This window comes from Heloderma suspectum, chromosome 3, assembly GCF_057233095.1.
Source record: "Heloderma suspectum isolate Gila_16-S chromosome 3, 16-S_ref, whole genome shotgun sequence".
Lineage (NCBI taxonomy): Eukaryota > Metazoa > Chordata > Lepidosauria > Squamata > Helodermatidae > Heloderma > Heloderma suspectum.
Window position 1 is genome coordinate 29266602 of NC_139460.1, and position 20400 is coordinate 29287001.

The 20400-nt window shown below is 44.0% G+C and overlaps 1 protein-coding gene across 1 annotated transcript in view; it reads right to left on the bottom strand.

Moving 5' to 3' along the window:
• GUCY1A2 (guanylate cyclase 1 soluble subunit alpha 2) overlaps positions 1-20400 on the bottom strand; it is a 238188-nt gene that overhangs the window by 97249 nt on the left and 120539 nt on the right. The window contains exon 5 of the mRNA XM_084841630.1: positions 13061-13546. Within this exon, the coding sequence (XP_084697756.1) occupies positions 13061-13546 (486 nt within the window). The remainder of the gene's footprint in view (positions 1-13060; positions 13547-20400) is intronic.

Sequence of the window (20400 nt, forward strand, 5' to 3'; positions counted from 1 at the left end):
GATTTGGGGCAGAAAACGTTAGGGAGGGAAAAAGTTAAGCAACCTCTGCCCCTGGTGTTTTTCCATTCCTTCCAAGCAGCCTAAAATAATGCTCTTCATTAAACAAACAAACAACAACAACAACAAAAGCTATCAGGGGACTGTTCCCATGTCTTTCCCTATCTTCTAGTTTGGCACAAAAAGGATGTAATTTCGCACACACTTAATTGGTAGAAAGTCCCACTTAAATAAATGGGACTTGCCTCCAAGCATATGTGTTTAAGGCCTGAGCTTAAGTACTCCTCTGAAAGATGGCTTTCATTTAAAATGAATGATAACCATAACATGCATTTTAACATGTACCACTTTTATCTTCTCTCTCAAAAAATGCTTTATGAATTAAATATAGGAACGAAGTTTAAAAGGGGAGATAGAAAAGACTGGATGCAGAAGCAAGGGGTGGGGGGAGAAAGATTTTTCAAGACTATCTCAAAATAGATTGAGAGTTGATTACATACAAGGAAGCTATTCCAGGGAGCGGAGAAGGAGACATTTCTGACTGAGTGTCTATCTGGGATTACCCAAAACTGGTTAGATATGAAGATGGCTAAACAAACGCTCCATCCACTCTTGGAGTTAAATTTAAAATAAAGAGTCACATTCAAAAGAGTTGGAAAATATCCAGTTCAAGACTGCCTTAGGATTTTATTACAGCTTGACAATGTCTTGATTTCTAAAAGGAACAAGTGTGTGATCCCTTGTCAATTTAATGAAGGAGTGGGCACCCTGCAGCCTAGGGTCTCAGGCAGTCCATGGCCTAAATTCAAGTGGCCCCCTGCAATACGTTTCAACCTCTGGCAAGACAAGAGTAATCAGTCCCTCCCTCAGCAGCCACTTTGTGGGAATGAAGAGGGTGGTATCCTGGCTCTGGAAACTTGGTGTCACCCAAAAGAGGACCCTGAGCACAATGAGATACTAGTCATCCCACTCCAGGGAGAACTCTTGAGAATCCCTGGTGCATCCCCATTTAAGGCAAGCCTGCAAACTGGGAATACCAACATCTAAAAGACCACTAGTTTGTACATCTTGTGGTATAAAGTCAAAGCTTAATAGCTCTGTCTGTATACTCAGTGATCTTTTTAGGAGTTTAGGATATTTTTTTTTACTGGTTTGCTTTGCTTGCTGTTCTTATCTTGCTGTCCATTGGCTATTTTATCTGTTGTTGGTTTTATTGGTGTTTTTAGTTTGATATGCTTTTGATTGTATTTTTATATGGTTTCATTGTGCAGGCTGCCTTGAGGCACTTTTTGAAAGACAAGGTACAAATCAGTAAATAAATAAACTAAGCAAACAGATAAATAAACACATATGTAAGCCATTTCCACATGTTTCCCTACATGCCATGGTAATCCAGCGATGAGAAGTACTTGTGGGAGTCTTCATGCCATGCAAATCAGTCACGTTCAGTTTAACCAGGGATGGGCAACTTGAGGCCCTCCAGATGTTTTGGCCTACAACTCCCATCATCCCTTGGCTATGCTGAGTTTCTGGTCAAAACATTTGGAGGGGCATAAGTTGCTAAATTCACAGAAATATTATATTCATTTACCCATATTCTTCTTTAGAACTATTCACATTCAATTACATTTCATATTCTCAGGCTCAGCCAGTTATAATTATATTCTCTGCCACACATAGTTATACCCAATAATAATACTCAGGCCCAGGAAAAGATATTAATACTCATATGCAATCATACTGATAAAAGTCTACATACATTTTACTTCTGCAGGTATAAGTGAAATAAAGATCAGGATTTGGCTGCAGATTTATATATCTACAACTAGACAGACAGACAGACCTCGTTTACTTGTAACGACAACCCAGAGTATCGTTTGAGTATGGGTTGTTGTTGAATCATGAATTGTTGTTGAATAGTGCATTGTGAACTATGGTTGTGAACTATGGGTTGTTAACTATGAACAATCCATTGTTCACAATCCAACAACCTTGGGTTCTCTTCCTGGGTTGTTCATAGTTAACAACCTGTGGTTAAACCACAGGGCAGGGTTTTCATGTAATGACAATCCATGATTCAACAACAACCCATACTCAACCATACTCTGGGTTGTTGTTACATGCAAACCAGGCCATAGACAGATTTTCACTGGCTTCTTGAGAGTTACATCACATATAGTTTTCAGATATCTGCCTCACATATTTTAAATGTACACCTAAAAATGTATTGAATGATTGCAACGAATACATATTCTCAAACACTCATCAAGCAGGTGGGATTAGTTGCAGCTCTCTGACATAAGTACATCCAGTTGTACTTATGGATTGCAAGCATTCATAGGTTTAGCACTGGTTATGGTCAGTTAGACTTCATTCCTATACACATTTTCCTGGGAGTAACTCAATGGGACTTACTTCTGAGTAGACATGTATAGGATTTCAGTATTAGTAACATAAGGGTCTAATTTAATTTCATGGCTGTGAGCAACTAAATCTGGACTATGTGTAACAGGTTCACACATTACATTAATTTTCCCCATATGTGTGTAGCAGGAGTGCAAAAGAAAGGAGAACTGCACCAAACTGCAAACAGATGTAGGAAACAGATGCAATGAATGTTTAATCACCAGCAAAATTCCCAACGTGTTTCAAACTTAGCAGTTCTTCCTCTGGGGAAATCGCAAATGTCACAAGATTATAATAAGTGATGAATCCACTAAAACAACAACGCTATGAGAACACATGTAATCAATCGTACAAAATAATATACGTACCTCTGTACCTGTTGGATTCTGCCTTCTAACCTGTGTGCAGTAAGATTGCCCACCTGGCTGGGAATGCTGGGAGGTGCAGGACTTTTTCCTGTCTAAACATGCATAGGATTGCACCCTAAAAATATTTTGATTAACTGACCGATTAATTGACCAAGTGGACAGTTTAAAAATTGAGCATTTTAATGCAAGTATTTACAAAAACCATAGGTGGTAGGGGGAATCTTGGAAGAAGAATCCCTCCTTCTCGCTTACACAAGAGGGAACGCGTCTTCTAAGATGGTGCTTGCCATGTCACCTGTGGTTCATCTGATAAAGGTGCACATGGCTAAAAGCAAGCTCTAAAGGAGAACTTGTTTCTAGTCATGTGCAAATTTATGCAGATTTAAATCAATTAAAATTCATGTGATTCTTTCCCAGGGATTAGTATGGATGCCACAACTCATACATTTCTTTCCCCATGCAAGTGTGACGATGCAGTAACTTCATCTAGGAAAAGTGAAAATATATGAACCAGAGCTAAGGGCCAAATGGCACTTCACATTAATTGTGTTAATACAGTTAATGTGCTTAGTTTTAAAAATTTAAATATTTAAGTCGTAGCTATGGGGAGGGGGAATTTTTTAAATTATTTTATTAGTAATATTTATATACTACTTATATAATAAAATCCCTAAGTGGTTCACATATAAATATTAAAAATCACATTTAAAATTCACTATTAAAAACAATTCCAATTGCAATAACAATAACAATAACAATATAAGGAGCAGTAAGAGGGAGCAGCATATGATTAATTGCAATTAATTGCAAACCAGCAAGAGCCTGGGTGAACAACTGCATTTTCAGGAGGTGTTTGAAACATTTTCTGTCTCCCGAACTGTACAGGAGAGGGTTTAACACCAACGCCACCTGCTGTCAAGATATTATGTGGCAACATTCTACTGATTGTGGAATGACCAGCAAAGCTTCCAAGGATTGAGACCATGGTGCAAGGGAAAGGATTTCTTAACCCTTCTCCCTCGCCATGGCCCAAATTGACATCACCCCCACAAAAATTAATCCCCAAAGGGAAGCTTCCCCTGGTGCCAATGGAAGTTACCTTCCTGAGATAGTAGCAGCATCAGGGGATGCGATTTTCACTGGGATTGTGGTGCAGGGGGAAAGTGTTAACACCACCACCCCACTCCCTATGCACAGTGGTCCAGATCAGCCGCTCCCACCTGCCCCTGCTATTTCACTATCTTTGTTAATTACATTGACACAATTAATGGGAAGAATCCAGTGTTGCCCATCCTTCCCAATGTAACAAGTAGCTTGGCGATAAGATGGGGTAGGCAATGTGCCGCAGGCACCAATGCACCCCTGGGCACCTTTCTTGGCACCTGCCATGGTGCTCTACCCTTCCCACTTCTTTTTTAAATTAGCACATTTTCTTACTGGCACTGGGATTGCTGTGAAATTGGTTTCTCCTGGTGCTGAAAACTGGGTTCCAAGGAGTTGTTTAGTGTGTTGGGGCTCTGCCTTGTACTCAAGTCTTTGGGGCAGGTCACTTGTCCTTTGCCATGCCACCTATGGCAGGCCTTTTGTGGTGATGCCAAGGACAGTTTCTCAAATTGCCAAATGTGCCCACAGCCCACAAAGGTTTGCCTACTCCCGCTGTAACATCTCCGTAATTGGATGTCAGTCTTGGCTGAGTATTAAAGGGAGGAGGGGGAATGTGTTGGCATTTAAGCTGGACTGTTGAAATGAACTATTGAGAAAACCACAAGAGTGCAAAATAATGGCTAATGTCTAACTTACTACAGGCAAAGAAAGGAGAACATATATTTAAGCTGACCCTGGATTCCCTTTTCTATTTCCAACTTAAACCTTCCTTAGCCCTTTGCTTTCTCATTCTTTCCTTCTCTGTGCAAGCCTCAAGCTCTTTCTTCAGGTAGCAAAACACTGCTGCATCAGCAGCAGAGCCAGCTTTTGAAAACGGGTCGAGGTGAGTAGCACACAGTCTACTGGCTGCTAGAAAATCACTCCCAAGTGAATGGAAAAAGATTCCAAGTGGCAATCTGTCTATCTGCTTAAACTATGTTCTTCTAAGGCCTGCCTCTTCTACAAATCCCAGCTCCTTCCCCAAGAGTCTAATTACCAAGCTATTGTCCTACCAGGCCTACAGGCATTAAAGAAAAAAACACAAGGATTTAATGATGCTCCATGCTGGCAAACCCAAGAAAGCTCTTATTCTAACTTCTTTCTGCAGCCCCTGCTTAGCAGTCAGGGCAGGAAGCCGCTGAGAACCTAGAATAAAGGGAAATTCTGAGAAGAACAATGCGTTGAGCCATAGACAGCTATTTTCAGGGGAATGGAAAGACGCAATCAATTCTCTCCATGTACTCTCTCTACCTGATATTAAATGACATTTTGTCATTTTTTATTTTTTTTTGCTCAAGTAAAAAACAACAAGCCACTAGCGGTGGCAGGCTAAAACCTTAGACTAAATAAAGAAGAAAACACCTGGGAGTAATTTTCAAAAGTGCACAGGAACCATGCTGTGCTATCCTAAGCGTTTTTATGCAGAAATAAGTCCTACTGAGCTCAGCAAAACATGTCTGAGTAAGTGTATGCTACAGCCATAGAAGCCTTTGCTGTGTTCTTATACACCAGCATCCCCCAGCCTGCTGCCATCCAGATGTTTTGGACTTCAACCCCCAGCAGTCCCAGCCAGCGTGACCAATGATCGGGAATGCTGGGAGCTGTAGTACAAAACATCTGGAAGCCAACAGGTTGGAGAAAGCTGCTATACTGTAAACATGAATGGGATGAGAGTGTGTGAGCCACACTTTTATCAGTCATAGATGGAACATGGATCTGCATTTGAGTATCATGCAGAAAATGCTCCTAAAACATCACACAGGAAGGGGTAAAACTGCCCTTTTTTTTCTTGATAAGGCTCCTTGGTGTGGCTTTGACAGGCAGACAAGTCAAGAAATGAAGACTTTTTTAAATCACTGCAGTTCCATGCCTGCTGTGTCAGCTGAATTTCTGGTATCTAATTGGCTCCTGAAAGCAAAGATGTCTTGCTGAAAATAAAGTAAAATAACCCAAGATACTGAACCTACTTATCTAATCAGATTTGTTAACTGGATTAGTATGGTGCCCATTCGCTAAGCAGTTTGTGGTGGTCTATGTGCGATTATGTGACAGTATCCTCAGGACAATCCTGTAGGGTAACAGAGAAGGAGAATAATTTGGTCAAAGGAGCTCAGTGGATTTCATGGCCAAGCAGGGATTTGAACTCAGGTCTAAATTAAAGCCTTTTAATTTTCAGGTACAGAATTATAATTTTGGCAAGTAGAATTTCTTCCCAAAGTCCACTGAAATTGTGCAAATATTCACCTCTTACCATCCTGTTTGGTATTCTTGTTTCCTTGGATTGATCTGCTTCTGCACTATCTCCTCTACCCTAACCTCATGGTTGTTTCTTCTGCCTTCTTGGATTAATCATATAGATCGGGGTGGGCAACCTATTTTCATCCAGGGGGGCAGATTGCCCCTCTTGGACCAAGCTGGCAGGAGTGATGGTGCTGCAGGGGGGCACATCTCAAAGCCCTGCCTCCTCCCATCACATGCTGCCACTTTTTTCCTCCATGCAGGGAGAGGCACAGAGTTCTGCGTCTCTCCCCGCACAGAGAAACCGACTTCACTTGCTCCTGCCAGCTGAGATATTCCCACCTCCAAATAAGATTTGGCTCCATGGTGGCATTGCCGAGGACGCAACTTCAGGCAATGTAGATGAATACGTGAACCTTTTTGCAAGGAGTACTGAAAAGTCACTGAAAAGGGGAGGCTATTTTTTGAGCACATCAGAAAATATTTGTTTTGTTTTGTTTTAAAATTGGAAGCAGTTTCAGTTCAGCCCCGGTGCAAGTTTACACAGTGATCCAGAAGAGTTCTGTGAAACTGGGACTGTAATTTTCAAGGTCCTCTGGCAACAGTGATTTAAGTACATAATGCTCTGCTTGCCTATATGGGGAACTAATATGAGATTTCTTAATTTTTTTTAATCATGTAGATTGTAGCTCATAAATGATCTCCCCTCCCCTGTGCTATCACGCAAGCCATCTCCTTTGTGAGCATCTAATATCTCTATAGCAACTACACCAATTACTTGCATAGGAGAGTAACATCAGGGAAGTATATTTTTAGATGCCTTTTAATGTGTAATTTAGCAGCAGGAAACTAAAAGGCGAGCCACCTCCATTCCAGCTAGTGCTTTAAGACGTACAAACTAGAATCTGAGCATGTCTGCTCATTTAACCTTTGTTTCAGACTTTCATTCTCTCTCTCTCTCTTTCTCTCTCTCTCTCACCCCCCCCACCCAGATTCTCGTATTTGTTTTTTTAATGTGACGCACATTTTATTGACAAAGTATATAAAATCCTTGTTCTGTTCTGGCACAACTGGAAGGCTGTACATAAAGTGCAAATGGATGTTTCTATATAGATCTGTTGGTTTTATAGGGTTGTTTCACAGATTTATGTTTTGTATTTCACATTATGGTCTCTTTTTATGATTTCAAAAATGTGACTTTATTGCCATAGATAATGAGGATTCATAATTCATGTAATTAGAATTGGGACTTAATACTAGGCTTATACCTATACTTATGTCATTCTAAATGTCCCATGTTTCACTTTTCAATTTTAATTAAACGTATTTCTAGTTCTCACAGACCCTGGGAATGTTGTATGACACCATGCCTACCCACATACTTCCGTTAGATATTCAGACTGTTGTGGATAGGGTTTCACTCCCCCTGAAGCAACAGGTTCATGGTTTGGGAGCTATCCTCAGTCCAGACTTGCACCTGGATACCCAGGTAACAGCACAGCAGTGAACAGGAGTACTTTTCCAAGTTCCTGCTGTACACCAACTGGGCCCTTTCCTGGAGCTATCATATCTGGGGGTGCTTCCAGATGCCCTGCCTCATCCTTAGAATTTTATGGGGAGCCAGATGGGGAGCCAGTGGATATCTTCCACTGGTAACCCTCCTGCCACTTCTTTCATCTTTTTTTCTTACCACAGAAAATCCGTTAAGGAAGGAAATATGGAACACCTGCACAATGAAACTGGTAGCGCTGGGAGCCCTCCCTCTGGAAACATCACTGGCCTCAGCCATTCATGCACTTATCACTTCTAAACAAGATGATTGTAATGTGCTTTATTTAGGGCTGCCCTTGAAGATCGGCTAGAAGATTCAACTGGTCCAGAATGTGGCTGTAAGGGTTCTAACAGGAGATGGAGTTGCCCATTCACACTGTATTACACCAATTCTCTGTTGGTTTCACTGGTTCCCAGTTTGCTTCAAGGTGCTGACTTGACTGTGACTGTTAAACCCATTTGGGATCAGGTCATCTCAGGAACCTACCCTCCACCGCCATGAAGCTGCCTGCGACCTTCGTTCCACTGCAGAAGACCTCTTTCAGATCCCACCACTGACTGAAATTAGGTGAGCGTGATGCCCAGGATGTGGAACAGTCTCCTGCAAGAAGTATGCCTGCCCCCCTCACTGCGTCCATTGGAGTGGATGGTGAGGACAATTTATTATTTAGGGCAGTTAAGGATCCAGATTTAGTATGTACCTGCTCGGCTGCTGTGTGAACTGGCCCACAGCTGCAGATTTCAGTTTGAAAATATCTTGAACAACTTTTCAGATGTGCCTCTCGACAAGTTATCCACTGATGGCACAGACATATGAGACCTACCATTTATTAAGTACATTAAAGTCCCAGAGTTTAACACACCATGGGCCTAGAGATAGTTTTTAATTCTAAAATATATGTCGCTTTTATAGTCCACTCCATACATTCTGTTTTGCACCCAGTGGATGGTACCAGAGGCAATGTTGTATACCAATCAGAGCAGGGATCATAGAATCATAGAATAGTAGGGTTGGAAGGGGCCTGCAAGACCATCGAGTCCAACCCCCTGCTTAATGGAGGAATCCAAGTCAGAGCATCCCTGACAAATGGCTGTCCAGCCTCGTCTTGAATGCCTCCAGTGTGGGAGAGCCCACTACCTCCCTAGGTCAATGGTTCCATTGTCATATTGCTCTGACAGGTTTTTCCTGATGTTCAGCCGGAACCTGGCTTCCTGTAACTTGAGCCCATTTTTCTGTGTCCTGCACTCTGGGATGATCAAGAAGAGATCCTGGCCTTCCTCTCTGTGACAACCTTTCAAGTACTTGAAGAGCACTATCCTATCTCCCCTCAGTCTTCTCTTCTCAAGGCTAAACATGCCCAGTTCTTTCAGTCTCTCTTCATAGGGCTTTGTTTCCAGTCCCCTGACCATCTTTGTTGCCCTCCTCTGAACCCTCTCCAGTTTGTCTGCATCCTTCTTAAAATGTGGTGCCCAGAACTGGACACAGTACTCCAGATGAGGCCTAAGCAGTGCTGAATAGAGGAGAACTAGTACTTCCCGGGATTTGGAAGCTATGCTTCTATTAATGCAGCCCAAAAGAGCACTAAGGTGGAGCTGGACTATAAGGAAGGCTGAGCGCTGAAGAATTGATGCTTTCGAACTGTGGTGCTGGAGAAGACTCTTACGAGTCCCCTGGACTGCAAAGAGGTCAAATCAGTCTATCCTAAAGGAAATCGACCCTGACTGCTCACTGGAAGGACAGATACTGAAGCTGAAGCTCAAATATTTTGGCGAAGAGAAACTCACTGGAAAAGATCCTGATGCTGGGAAAGATTGAAGGCAAAAGGAGAAGGGGACGGCAGAGGATGAGATGGCTAGATAGCATCACCAATGCAATGAATATGAACTTGAGCACACTCCAGGAGACAGCGGAGGACAAGAAGGCCTGGCGTGCTATGGTCCATGGGGTCACGAAGAGTCGGACACGACTGAACGACTGAACAACAAACCTATCTCCGCTCAGTCTTCTCTTATCAAGACTAAACTCGCCCAGTTATTTCAGTCTCTCCTCACAGGGCATTATTTCCAGTCCCCTGATCATCTTCATTGCCCTCCTCTGAACTCTCTCCAGTTTGTCTGCATCCTTCTTAAAATGTGGTGCCCAGGACTGGACACAGTACTCCAGATGAGGCCTAAGCAGTGCTGAGTAGAGGGGAACTAGTACTTCCCGGGATTTGGAAGCTATGCTTCTATTAATGCAGCCCAAAAGAGCATTGGCCTTTTTTGCAGCCACATCACACTGTTGGCTCATGTTCAGCTTGTGATCGACAACAATTCCAAGATCCTTCTCGCTTGTAGTGTTGTTGAGCCATGTATCCCCCATCTTGTAAATGTGCATTTGGTTTCTTTTTCCTAGGGGATGGGCAACACATGGCCTGTGGGCCCCAAGCGGCTCCCACCATGCCACCCCTCTGAATTCAGGGGAAAACATTAATGAAAATAATGGTGCACCATAGCAGTACAAAGCATAAAAAGGATCAAATTTAGCTTGTTTGCAAGCTAAAATGGATCCTGTTGATGCTCCATAGTGCTCTGGACGCCTTAATTTTTTTAAAAAATTCAGCACTTCAGTCCTTCTGTCCTGTCCCACCATTTCTTCAACAGTGACCAAAGCACTGATTCAACTAAGGAGCCTCAGCAGGGAATGGATTTTGACAGGTGATGTGTCAGACAAATGTCTGTATTTGTGGTACTCCCCATTTGGCAGTATGAGCCAGCATTTCTATTTCACAGTCCTTTCATTTGTACTGCTGGGACCAAGAATCACTAGGCGAGTTCATGAGATCAATCCTTCGCTGAATCAGAGCCTTCAATGATCCTAATGCAACCTTCATGCTGGCCTGATAGATTTAAGAATTGCCCTGCTCAAAGGCTTAAAAACAAAGCACCATCATAAAGCAGGAAGCAATGAAACCTGAACAAGGACAGCATAATTTTGAAAGTGACGCTGCAGAGAGTGATGGATAACAGTGAGTTCTTCACCATGATTATGCCCATCTGGGTCACTACTGATAAATGCAGTGATCCATACCGGAGACAGAAATGCTGGTGGCTTTCCCTGTTTGCAGTCACTCAGCTATAAACCTTGTTTCTCTGTGCAAGAAATTCCTTGCATGAATATGGATTAGTGAGGCTCAACTACAGCTGAGGGAAATCAAAAACACCATACGGCAAGGATGTAACAGAATGCAATTAAGCTTCAGTGCAGACTAGGGATGAAGGGATGGCTTGTGATTTATTTTTGGTGTGGTGTCCAAAATGTGGCCCTTTATGGCCAGAAGAGGGTTCATCTCATTTTAAGAGCATGGAGACAACTCCTCAACACCACAGCCATCCACTTATCTCCTGCCAATGCCGGGCCAAATCCTTGAAGGTATTGTTCAAATGTTTTACATTATGATATCCTAAGAGACAGTTACGCTCATCCTCAGTTGATTCATGGTCATGTTTTGCTGTCTTGCAAACTTGGAGGAATTGCCTTGCCTCTTTAAGCATGCTGGGACTTCAGCATTCTAGAGCTTGATGGGGACAATGGAAGCTGACTGACAAACAATTATCTGCAGCAAGAAATTCTTTGCATCAAGCAGTCAGGAATAATGCACTTGAAAATAACAATCACTTGCAAAGAGTGGGGGCTGAAAAACATCTGCCTGATCTGACTGGGCATTTTTAAGAACGTTCTTTTGAGTGGGGGGTGGGGGAGAAAGAGACTGGATTTTTCTGTCCAGAGAACCAGTTGGATTTCAAGACGGCTGAGCTGATGTAGTTGTGGAACTAGCATGGCATGTGCGATTGCTCCTGCACCCACTAATACCTTGTCAACAAATACGTTGAAGAAACAGATTGTTACCAAAGATATTAAGTCTCCAGTGCTCTTGCTTCTAAAGCAATGGAGGGCAACTTGTGGCCCTCCAGATGTTTTGGCCTACAACTCCTACACGCCCTAGTCAGCATAGCCAATGGTTCCACAAGTTCTGACTCTGCAAAAACTGTCCTGGGCTTTCTATTTCTCAGGAAAGGAGGAGCATAAAACAATATTCATTTCTCCCATTGGCTGCCTTGGGCCTCCTGTCACTAAAGGACAATGAAGTCAGCACCTTCTCCTCACATGTACATAACCAGTTCCTCAAACACAACCTCTCTCTCAGTCCTAATTCCCACCATTTATTTCTTCCATGCCTCCCAGGTTGACACATAGCTTGCCGAATTTTCTTTGGGGTCTGGTCAGGCAGTTTGAGAAACACTGTTGAGGGCAACAGAAACATACAGACATGGAAGGAGATTTTTCATCGAATACATTGGCTTCAATCCTATACTCACCATGCGCCACACAAAAAAGCCAAACATAGACTCAAATAGGATCCTAAAGTCATGTTTCAGGGCTGTTATAGATCAGCCCAAGGCCAGCCTCATGGTGAGCTTGAAAGATGTCTCAGCCCTTATGAGTGGCAGTAGGTCAGGGGAAAAGTTAGGCCTCCAAATTTTTTTAGTAATCATTAATCACTGGAACCTTGGTCTGATATGCAGCTGACTTGTGTCAATAAGCAAAATAAATGCTCAACTCAACCTCCTTCAACTTTTCTCTAAGACAGAGGCCTTGGCTGCAAAGGCAGGAGAAAGAGGTGGTAGACATCTGAGATAGGAAAATACACTTCAGCCAGCAGGTGGAAGGTGCCATTGTTGAAGGCTCCCTGTGTAAAGGTTCCTGTAAGTAAAACAACGAGAGCACCAAAGGGAATGGTTCTAGCCCAGCCCAATCCCTGTGTGGTGGTTTTCTATTAGAAGGGACTTTTTCTGCTTCTGCTTTTTGTTTTTACAACAGAAATTCAAAACTGTGATTTCCCCCCCACCCCACCCCACCCAAGTCTAGACTGGAACATTCCACTTGACCATCTCCTTCTGCTGCATGTGTAAACCAATATTCAGCAAGCAGGAACCCTAACGCTTATCACACCACTTCACATCATGCCCAATTTTGCACCCATTTTCCTCCAGAGTCTCTGATAGCCACTAACTAACAGTCGCCTAGACCAGCTTTCTTCCCTTTGCTAAGAAAATAATATATTTACTGTGCTAACAACTACAGCAGGGGTGGGCAACTTGTGGCCCTACGACTCCCATCAGTCCAAGCCAGCAAAGCTGACAGTGAGAGATAAAGGGAGTTGCAGGCCAAAACAGCTGGAGGGCCACGAGTTGCCCACCTCTGGCCATGCTGCCTAAGGAGGAGAGTCGTACTCCAACGAATCTGGCAGGCATCAAGGTGGAAAATGTCAATCTACAGGACTTGGACAGTAGCAGTGGGAGCTGAAGTGTCTTACCTTATAAATATCCAGGAATCCACACTGATGGTCAAATCGGGTGTAGAGCTCGTTAAGCATACTGATCACCTGCATGGGAGTGCACTGGGCGCAGACAGCAGTGAAGCCGACGATGTCTGAGAAGAGCATGGTGACATCATCAAACTTCCTGGCTTGAACTTGCTGCCCTTGCCAAAGCTGCTGAGCCACCTCTTCTGGGAAGATAGAAATGAGGAGATCCACTGTTTTCTTCTTCTCCTCTTCCAGTGCTTGATGCGTTCGTTCTAACGTTGCCTTCAGCTTGTCCATCCGCTTCTTCAAGCCGTCCTGGGCCTTGGCCTGCTCCCCAACAAGGATGACATCACGGGTAGCATCGTGGATTGGGATGTCTGAAAGGTGGAGGCCTCGGCCCATCAGTTCATCCAGCTTGTCCACACAAGGGGAACCCAAAAACAAAATGGAGTTTGATTCCGGGACGTGGATCATTTGTCCTTTGATTTCCATCACCTGCCAAGGTCAGAAATTTAATAATAAAGATTTATTTATTTATTTATTTATATTTATATACCACTCCACATCAGAAGATTTCAGAGCAGTGAACAACACGGTAAAAGAATAAAACAGCAGGTTAAAAGAGTTTTTAAAAATTTAAAAAGACAAACCCCAACAAAGTGGAATTTAACAAACCACGGCTGGTCATGGTTATTTCAAGGCCTCTTGAAATAACATCTTCAGGATGCACTGGAAGGAACACAATGTTGGCACCTGCCTGACCTCTAAAGGCAGGAAATTCCACAGGAAGGGGGCCACCACACTGAAGGCTCTTTTCCTGATGGACTCCAACCGGGCCATGGGTCCATGTGGAACCACCAGGAACATGCCCTCTGATGACCTCAGTGACTGGGCAGGTTGGTAAAGAAGGAGGTGCTCTCTCAGGTATCCTGGTCCCAAGTTGTTTAGGGCTTTGTACACAGTACTAATACCTTAAACCTGGCCCGGTAGCGAATAGGCAGCCAGTGCAGTTCTCTCAGCAGAGGAGTTACATGCTGAAGAAGGGCAGCTTCCAGCAACAGCCGAGCTGCTGCATTCTGCGCTAGCTCCAGCTTCTGGACCAGCTTTAAGGGCAGATCCACATAGAGCGCATTGCAGTAATCCAGTCTTGAGGTTACTAATGCCTTTACCAGCGTGGTTAAGCTATCCCTGTCCAGGAGAGGCCGTAGCTGGCAAACCAGCCGAAGCTGGTAAAAGGCACTCCGAGCTGCTGCGACCACTTGGGCCTCCAGCGACAATGATGGATCTAGAAGTTCCCCCCAGACTACAGACCTGATCTTTCAGAGGGAGTGCAACCCCATCCAGAATAGGCAATGAGCCTGTCTCCCAGACCCGGGAACTACTCACCCGCAGGGTTTCCGTCTTGCCAGGATTCAGCTTCAATTTATTGGCCCTCATCTAGCCCATTACTGAGTCTAGATACTCATTCAGGACATGCACAACCTCTCCTGATTCAGATGTCACAGGGAGCTAGAGCTGCATGTCATCAGCATACTGATGGCATTTAGCTCCAAACCCCCTAATGACCACTCCCAGCGGCTTCATATAGATCTTAAACAACACTGGGGACAAGATGGTACCCTGCGGCACCCCATTGCTCAATTGCCAAGGAATTGGCTCAATTGCCAAGGGCCGAGGGATAGTCACCCAATGTTACTCTTTGAAGTCAGCCCCATAGGTAGGACCGGAACCACTGTAACACAGTGCCTCCAATACCCATCCCATGGATATGGGTATTGGAGGCAATACCCATCTACTCTTACATATTAGTAATTATGTAAGAGCAGGATCTCACTGTCGAGCCTAATGTAGGTGCAATGGACTATTTAAACTAACCCACCCCAAGGACCAGCCACCTGTAGGACTTTTTCCTGTCTAAACATGCATAGGATTGCGCCTTTAATTTCTTTGCTTCTCCATCGTTACTGTTAAAAAGCACCTGAAAAAAGCAGAATTATCATAGTTTTTTCCTGTGTTTGGTCCTTGTTTAAAATTATGTGGGTTATCTTATAGTGTAGAAAATGAGAAAATGAGGGAAATGGCATTTGACAGATTAATCTATCCCTAGTGTACAACATGCAGCAAAGGGGTCATGAGAATAGACCCTTGCTTGCCACGTAGAAGGTTATACTTTAAGATGTCCTAATGGAAAAGAAACATGAAAAAAAAAAGAAAAAAACAGCATTTCCTATCCACAAATATTTTTTTTAATTTATTGTATCATAAAAGATGCACTTGCAACATCTGTCAATTTGCAACTGGAGATACCATTAGCCATGATAACTCTGAACAACTGCTCTACAAGGGTTCATTTTCACAGGGTTCTTTCTGGCTCTTGGACTATAAAACTGCAAAATTGCTCCCAGCCTGGAATCAGATCCCATAGGAAGGAGAGGCTCACAGGAGACAGTTTAAGGAAAATGGAATAAAATACAAACAAACTCATTTCCAGGCAGGATACAAGAATGTAAAGACATTCCTGAGAAGTTCTCAAAGATAACTTATTCAAATATGTTGAAGGGAGACTCCAAAATGCCATTATGTTAGAAAATGCCTGATTAGGCAATGTACTATAAAGATTTAGGATGCAATCCCGTGCACATACTTATGAGTAAAGCCTAATAAACACAGTGGGGCTTAAATCCAAGTAAACATGCATAGGATTGTGCTATCAGAGTATTCACATGCATAGGTTTGTGCTGTCAGAATATTCAGGAATTAGTGTAGTTTAAATCTTCAATAAATTTAGCCTAACACAATGTGCACATCATAGAATGCTTGGTCTGTGTGCAATTTAATATCAAAAATGACTACAATACCTAGCTTGGTACTTACAGAAATTAGCAATGATTAGCAATGATCACATATAACTATTTACTAATTAGGGAGGAAGAAGAATCCAAGAGATAAACCTATCTGGGAGTCTATCAAGTAGGGTGGCCACTTATGCATTTCCAAAAAGGAGGAACTGCATGACCTCTGCAGAAAAAGAGGACAAAAGAGGACACCAATCTGCATAACATTTCCATATGCAATATATATGCATAGGTGCAAATTTAGAAATCAAAACTGTAATTTAAATAGAAATACATCTCAACATAGTTGAGGAGACTGACCAGGTGACCTGTGTGCCTGCTTAATCTGCTGTCCAGATGCTGAGTGTTGATGGGCAACTTCAGGGTCCCTGCTGCTCTCCCTCCTTATGGTTCTTTATCTTTCAATCAGGCTTGGACTGGACAGCCCATCAAACAGATGGACTGGCCAGTCAAATGTCCTTCAAATAGAGGGCTGCCCTTTGCCTGTTCTCCAAAATAGAGGACTGTCCTCTGTAAAGTAGGGTACCTGGCCACCCTATGAAGATGGAGCAGCGCTCTCTAGAATAAATTCAGTGGCATTACAAGAATGAGTGCATTCACTCCCCCTTCCCTCTCCTCTTTCAGTGCAGCCACAAGGAGAGCAGAAGCTTCTGATTTATTTTAACCACAGTTTAGCATATTGTCCAAACCCTAAGCTGTGGCTAGTCTTAACTGTGGTTAATTGAAACAAGCCAACTTCATCAACTATGGTCCTGAAGACAGAACGAGGAGTGGATAATCTAGGACACCGTATTGCGGTGGTTCCGGTCCTTCCTCTCCAGCATGTACCAGAGGGTAAGCACTGGGAGAGGAGGTTTCGGACCCGTGGCCACTCACTTGTGGGGTGCCACAGGGTTCCATCCTCTCCCCGATGCTATTTATCATCTATATGAAGCCGCTGGGGGCTATCATCAGGAGGTTTGGGGTGCGGTGTCATCAGTATGCGGATGACACGCAGCTCTACCTCTCGTTTAAATCTTCACCAAGGTTGGCCGTAGAATCCCTGTCCAAATGTCTGGAGATGGTGAGTGGCTGGATGGGGAAGAATAAGCTGAAGCTGAACCCTGACAAGACCGAGGTACTTTTGGTGGGAGACAAGAGGAGGCTGGGGGATGTTGACCTGGTGCTGAATGGGGTACGGCTACCCTTGAAAGACTAGGTCTGCAGCCTGGGGGTCATTTTGGACTCCCAGCTGTCCATGGAGGCTCAGGTGTCAGCTGTGAGCCGGACAGCGCTGTATCAACTCCATCTGATACGGCGGCTGCGCCCCTTCCTTCCTGACCATCTGCTCCCATCGGTAGTACATGCCCTGGTCTCCTCTCGTTTAGACTACTGTAATGCGGTCTACGTGGGGTTACCCTTGAAGATGGTTCGGAAGCTGCAGCTGGTACAGAACGCAGCGGCTCGCCTGATTAAAGGCAGCCGCTGGCGAGATCACATCACTCCAGTGCTGAAGGAGTTGCACTGGTTACCAGTTGTTTTCTGGGCCAAATTGAAGGTGTTGGTTTTGACCTTTAAAGCCCTATATGGTTCCGGCCCAGCCTATCTTAAGGAGCGCCTCCAGCAGCACCAGACTGGCCACTTAACAAGATCAGCCTCGGATGGCCTTCTCTCTGTCCCATCAGCCAGGACAGCTAGACTGGTGGGGACGAGGGAGAGGGCCTTCTCTGTGGTGGCCCCCACTCTGTGGAACTCCCTCCCTAGGGAACTCCGTCATGCCCCCTCTTTAATGAGCTTCCGTCGTGCATTAAAAACATGGTTGTTCAGGCTGGCATTTGGGGTGGGTTAGGGTATTTTAGAAAATGTTTTTACTGTAGAATTTTATTGTTTTAAACTGTTTTATTGTACCCTGTACATCGCCCAGAGTGGCTGGGTGACCAGCCAGATGGGCGATTAATAAATTTAATAATAAATAATAAATAAATAAAGCAGAAGCAAATGCTTTCGAACTCCTCCTCGATACCATGCCGGAGGAGGAGGAGGAGGAGGGAGAGGACAGCACATGAGCCCAAGGCTCACTGTGGCTCATCCTTGTATCACTAAACCACGATTTAGCATTACAACTGAACAACGCCTTTGGGAGTGAGAAAATGGAGGACTGTGGCAGGGGGATTAGCACGAGTATGGCAGTCACCTGTAAGGATAATTTGACCACTGAGGACAACTATTGGGAAAAGTGCTGGGCTGAAGCTCTGTTGGGTAGAACTGGCACAAAAAACTAGTGATGGCCAGACACCTCTGCATCCAATTTGGGATTCGTCTGAAAACAATGGAAGCTAGTGGCTCCTATTTCAGTGGGGCAGTGAATGTGCTCTGGGTTTCAGCCAGAACCAGTCAGAACTCTCTAAAGCAGCTATCCAAGATGCTGAACCCTAACACCAAAATGGGCTCAGCACCTTGGAAAGCACCTTTAGAGTCCTGACTGGTTCTGAGTGAAATCCAGAGTGGATTCACAGCCCCACTGAAATCGGACCCACCAGCCTCCACTGTCTGAAAAGAAAAGATCAATTTAGCACCGCCTTCTGCAACCTTCTACCCTCCGGATGTAGGGTAGAAGGACTACCACTCCCAACATCTCCCAGTCAGCCTGGCTCACTGAGGATGCTGAGAGTTGCAGTCCAACACATCTGGAGGGTAGAAGGTTGGGGAAGGCTGACTTAGTGGATGTCTGACAGATTGCCAAAACTTTTTGGAGAACCAGTTCCAAATGGGGAGGCCTCTAGGCCTAGTGAACTCCTGAGTCACCAGAAGCACAACGGGGCCTACAAGCCTCTGAGCTGGCCGTGCCTCTCCCAGCACAGACTGGGCCATCTAGACAGCGACAAGGAGTCATCTGTGTGTGTGTGTGGGGGGGGGGGCAGAATGGCAAGTTCCATCTATGAGGCATGTCAAGTCCTGTGACCTTTATAGTGGTGGTACCAAGATGGTGGACAGCTCCCCTTGGAGACCCATCAGGCCCATCCTCTTTTAACATTTAGACACTCATTGAACAATCTTATAATTTTTCCACAAATGTTTGTTGTTTGAGTTTTTACCACTGCCTTTGTCTTGTATTTTAACTGCTGTTTTTAATCTGCTTCTTTGGGCTTGGTTTTCATCTGGTGCTGTTTGTTTTTATTACTGTTGTTGTCTGTCATTTATGTTCTAATATTTCTTTGTAATCTTGTAAGTCCCTTTGTGTGTCCACAAACAGAAAAACTAGTTAATAAATCAAATCAAGTAAAAACAAATTCTGAAATCTTTTGGTCCATTGGGACTTCAACTCCCAGCATTCCTGACCATTGGCTATGCTAGCAGGAGTTTCTAGGAGTAGAAGACCCAAATATTTGGAGATCTACCTTTTGCCCACCCCTGGTCTAGAGGCCTTTCGGAACATTTTTGACCTCCACACTACAGCATTCACATGAACATCCAAAAGAGGTTGAAAGACTGATGGGTGGATCTGGACCTGGTCAACCATTTCTGAGGCCAGACTAAAGACAAGTGGGAAGTCAGTAAATCCAAGTAGTTCTATCTACCAACAAGCTATTTAAAAGGTATGAAAGGGCAACCACCTAAACTGATCTTGAGTATGGGCCCGGTAAGGTAATAATGACAGTTCCTGCACCTCCTGCTAAAGTGTTTCATTTGCTGAACGCCTCAAAGTCAGGTCCTGGTTTTCAAACATTTACAATCACTAACCCTGTAACCACATAATAACATCACATAATAACTTGAGTAGGAGCCATTCTTGGTCTATACCAAAGTACAATCTAGACTTACTGGGCAGTAGGCAATACTGTCACTCCACCTCCGTTAGTTCCACTGTGCTCATGGAACCCACCATGATCGCAACAGGAACTAGCACTTCCTAAAGGAACCCTGGAAATGAGCGGAAACACTCATTTCTGGAATGGGGCAAGTCAGCAGAGCTCCCTTCTGGGAGCTCCGCTGACCTGAGACATTCTGGAAACAAGCATTTCCACTTGTTTCCAATTGGTTAGGGAACTGCTAGGTTCCCATTCTACTAGCAGTAATTCCCGCAAGTGCATGGCATTTAGATAGCATTTTAAAATGTTCAGAGCACGTTACATACGTTATCTCAGTAAACACCCCAAAAGCAGCATTCCTGGGTTACGACACATTGGCTATTCACATGAAATATACTGGCATGAGTATTGCTCATTATTTTTATTAGGTCCCAATCTTTGGTTCATAAAACTGCAGAATTGATTCCAGCATGGAATCAGATTCCATAGGAAAGAGAGGTTCACAGGAGACAGTTTTGAGAAAAGGGGAAAACTCATTTCAGAGGCAAACTCATTTCCAGGAGACCTGAATGTAGTCTGCTGGGCAGGGGGAGGGATGGTGGAGTCATTTCATGGTGACAGCCTCTCTCTTCCACCTCCAGGGGTATAACAGACCAATCTTACAAATATGATTATGCCTTAAGACCCTCACACTACACCCAGCACT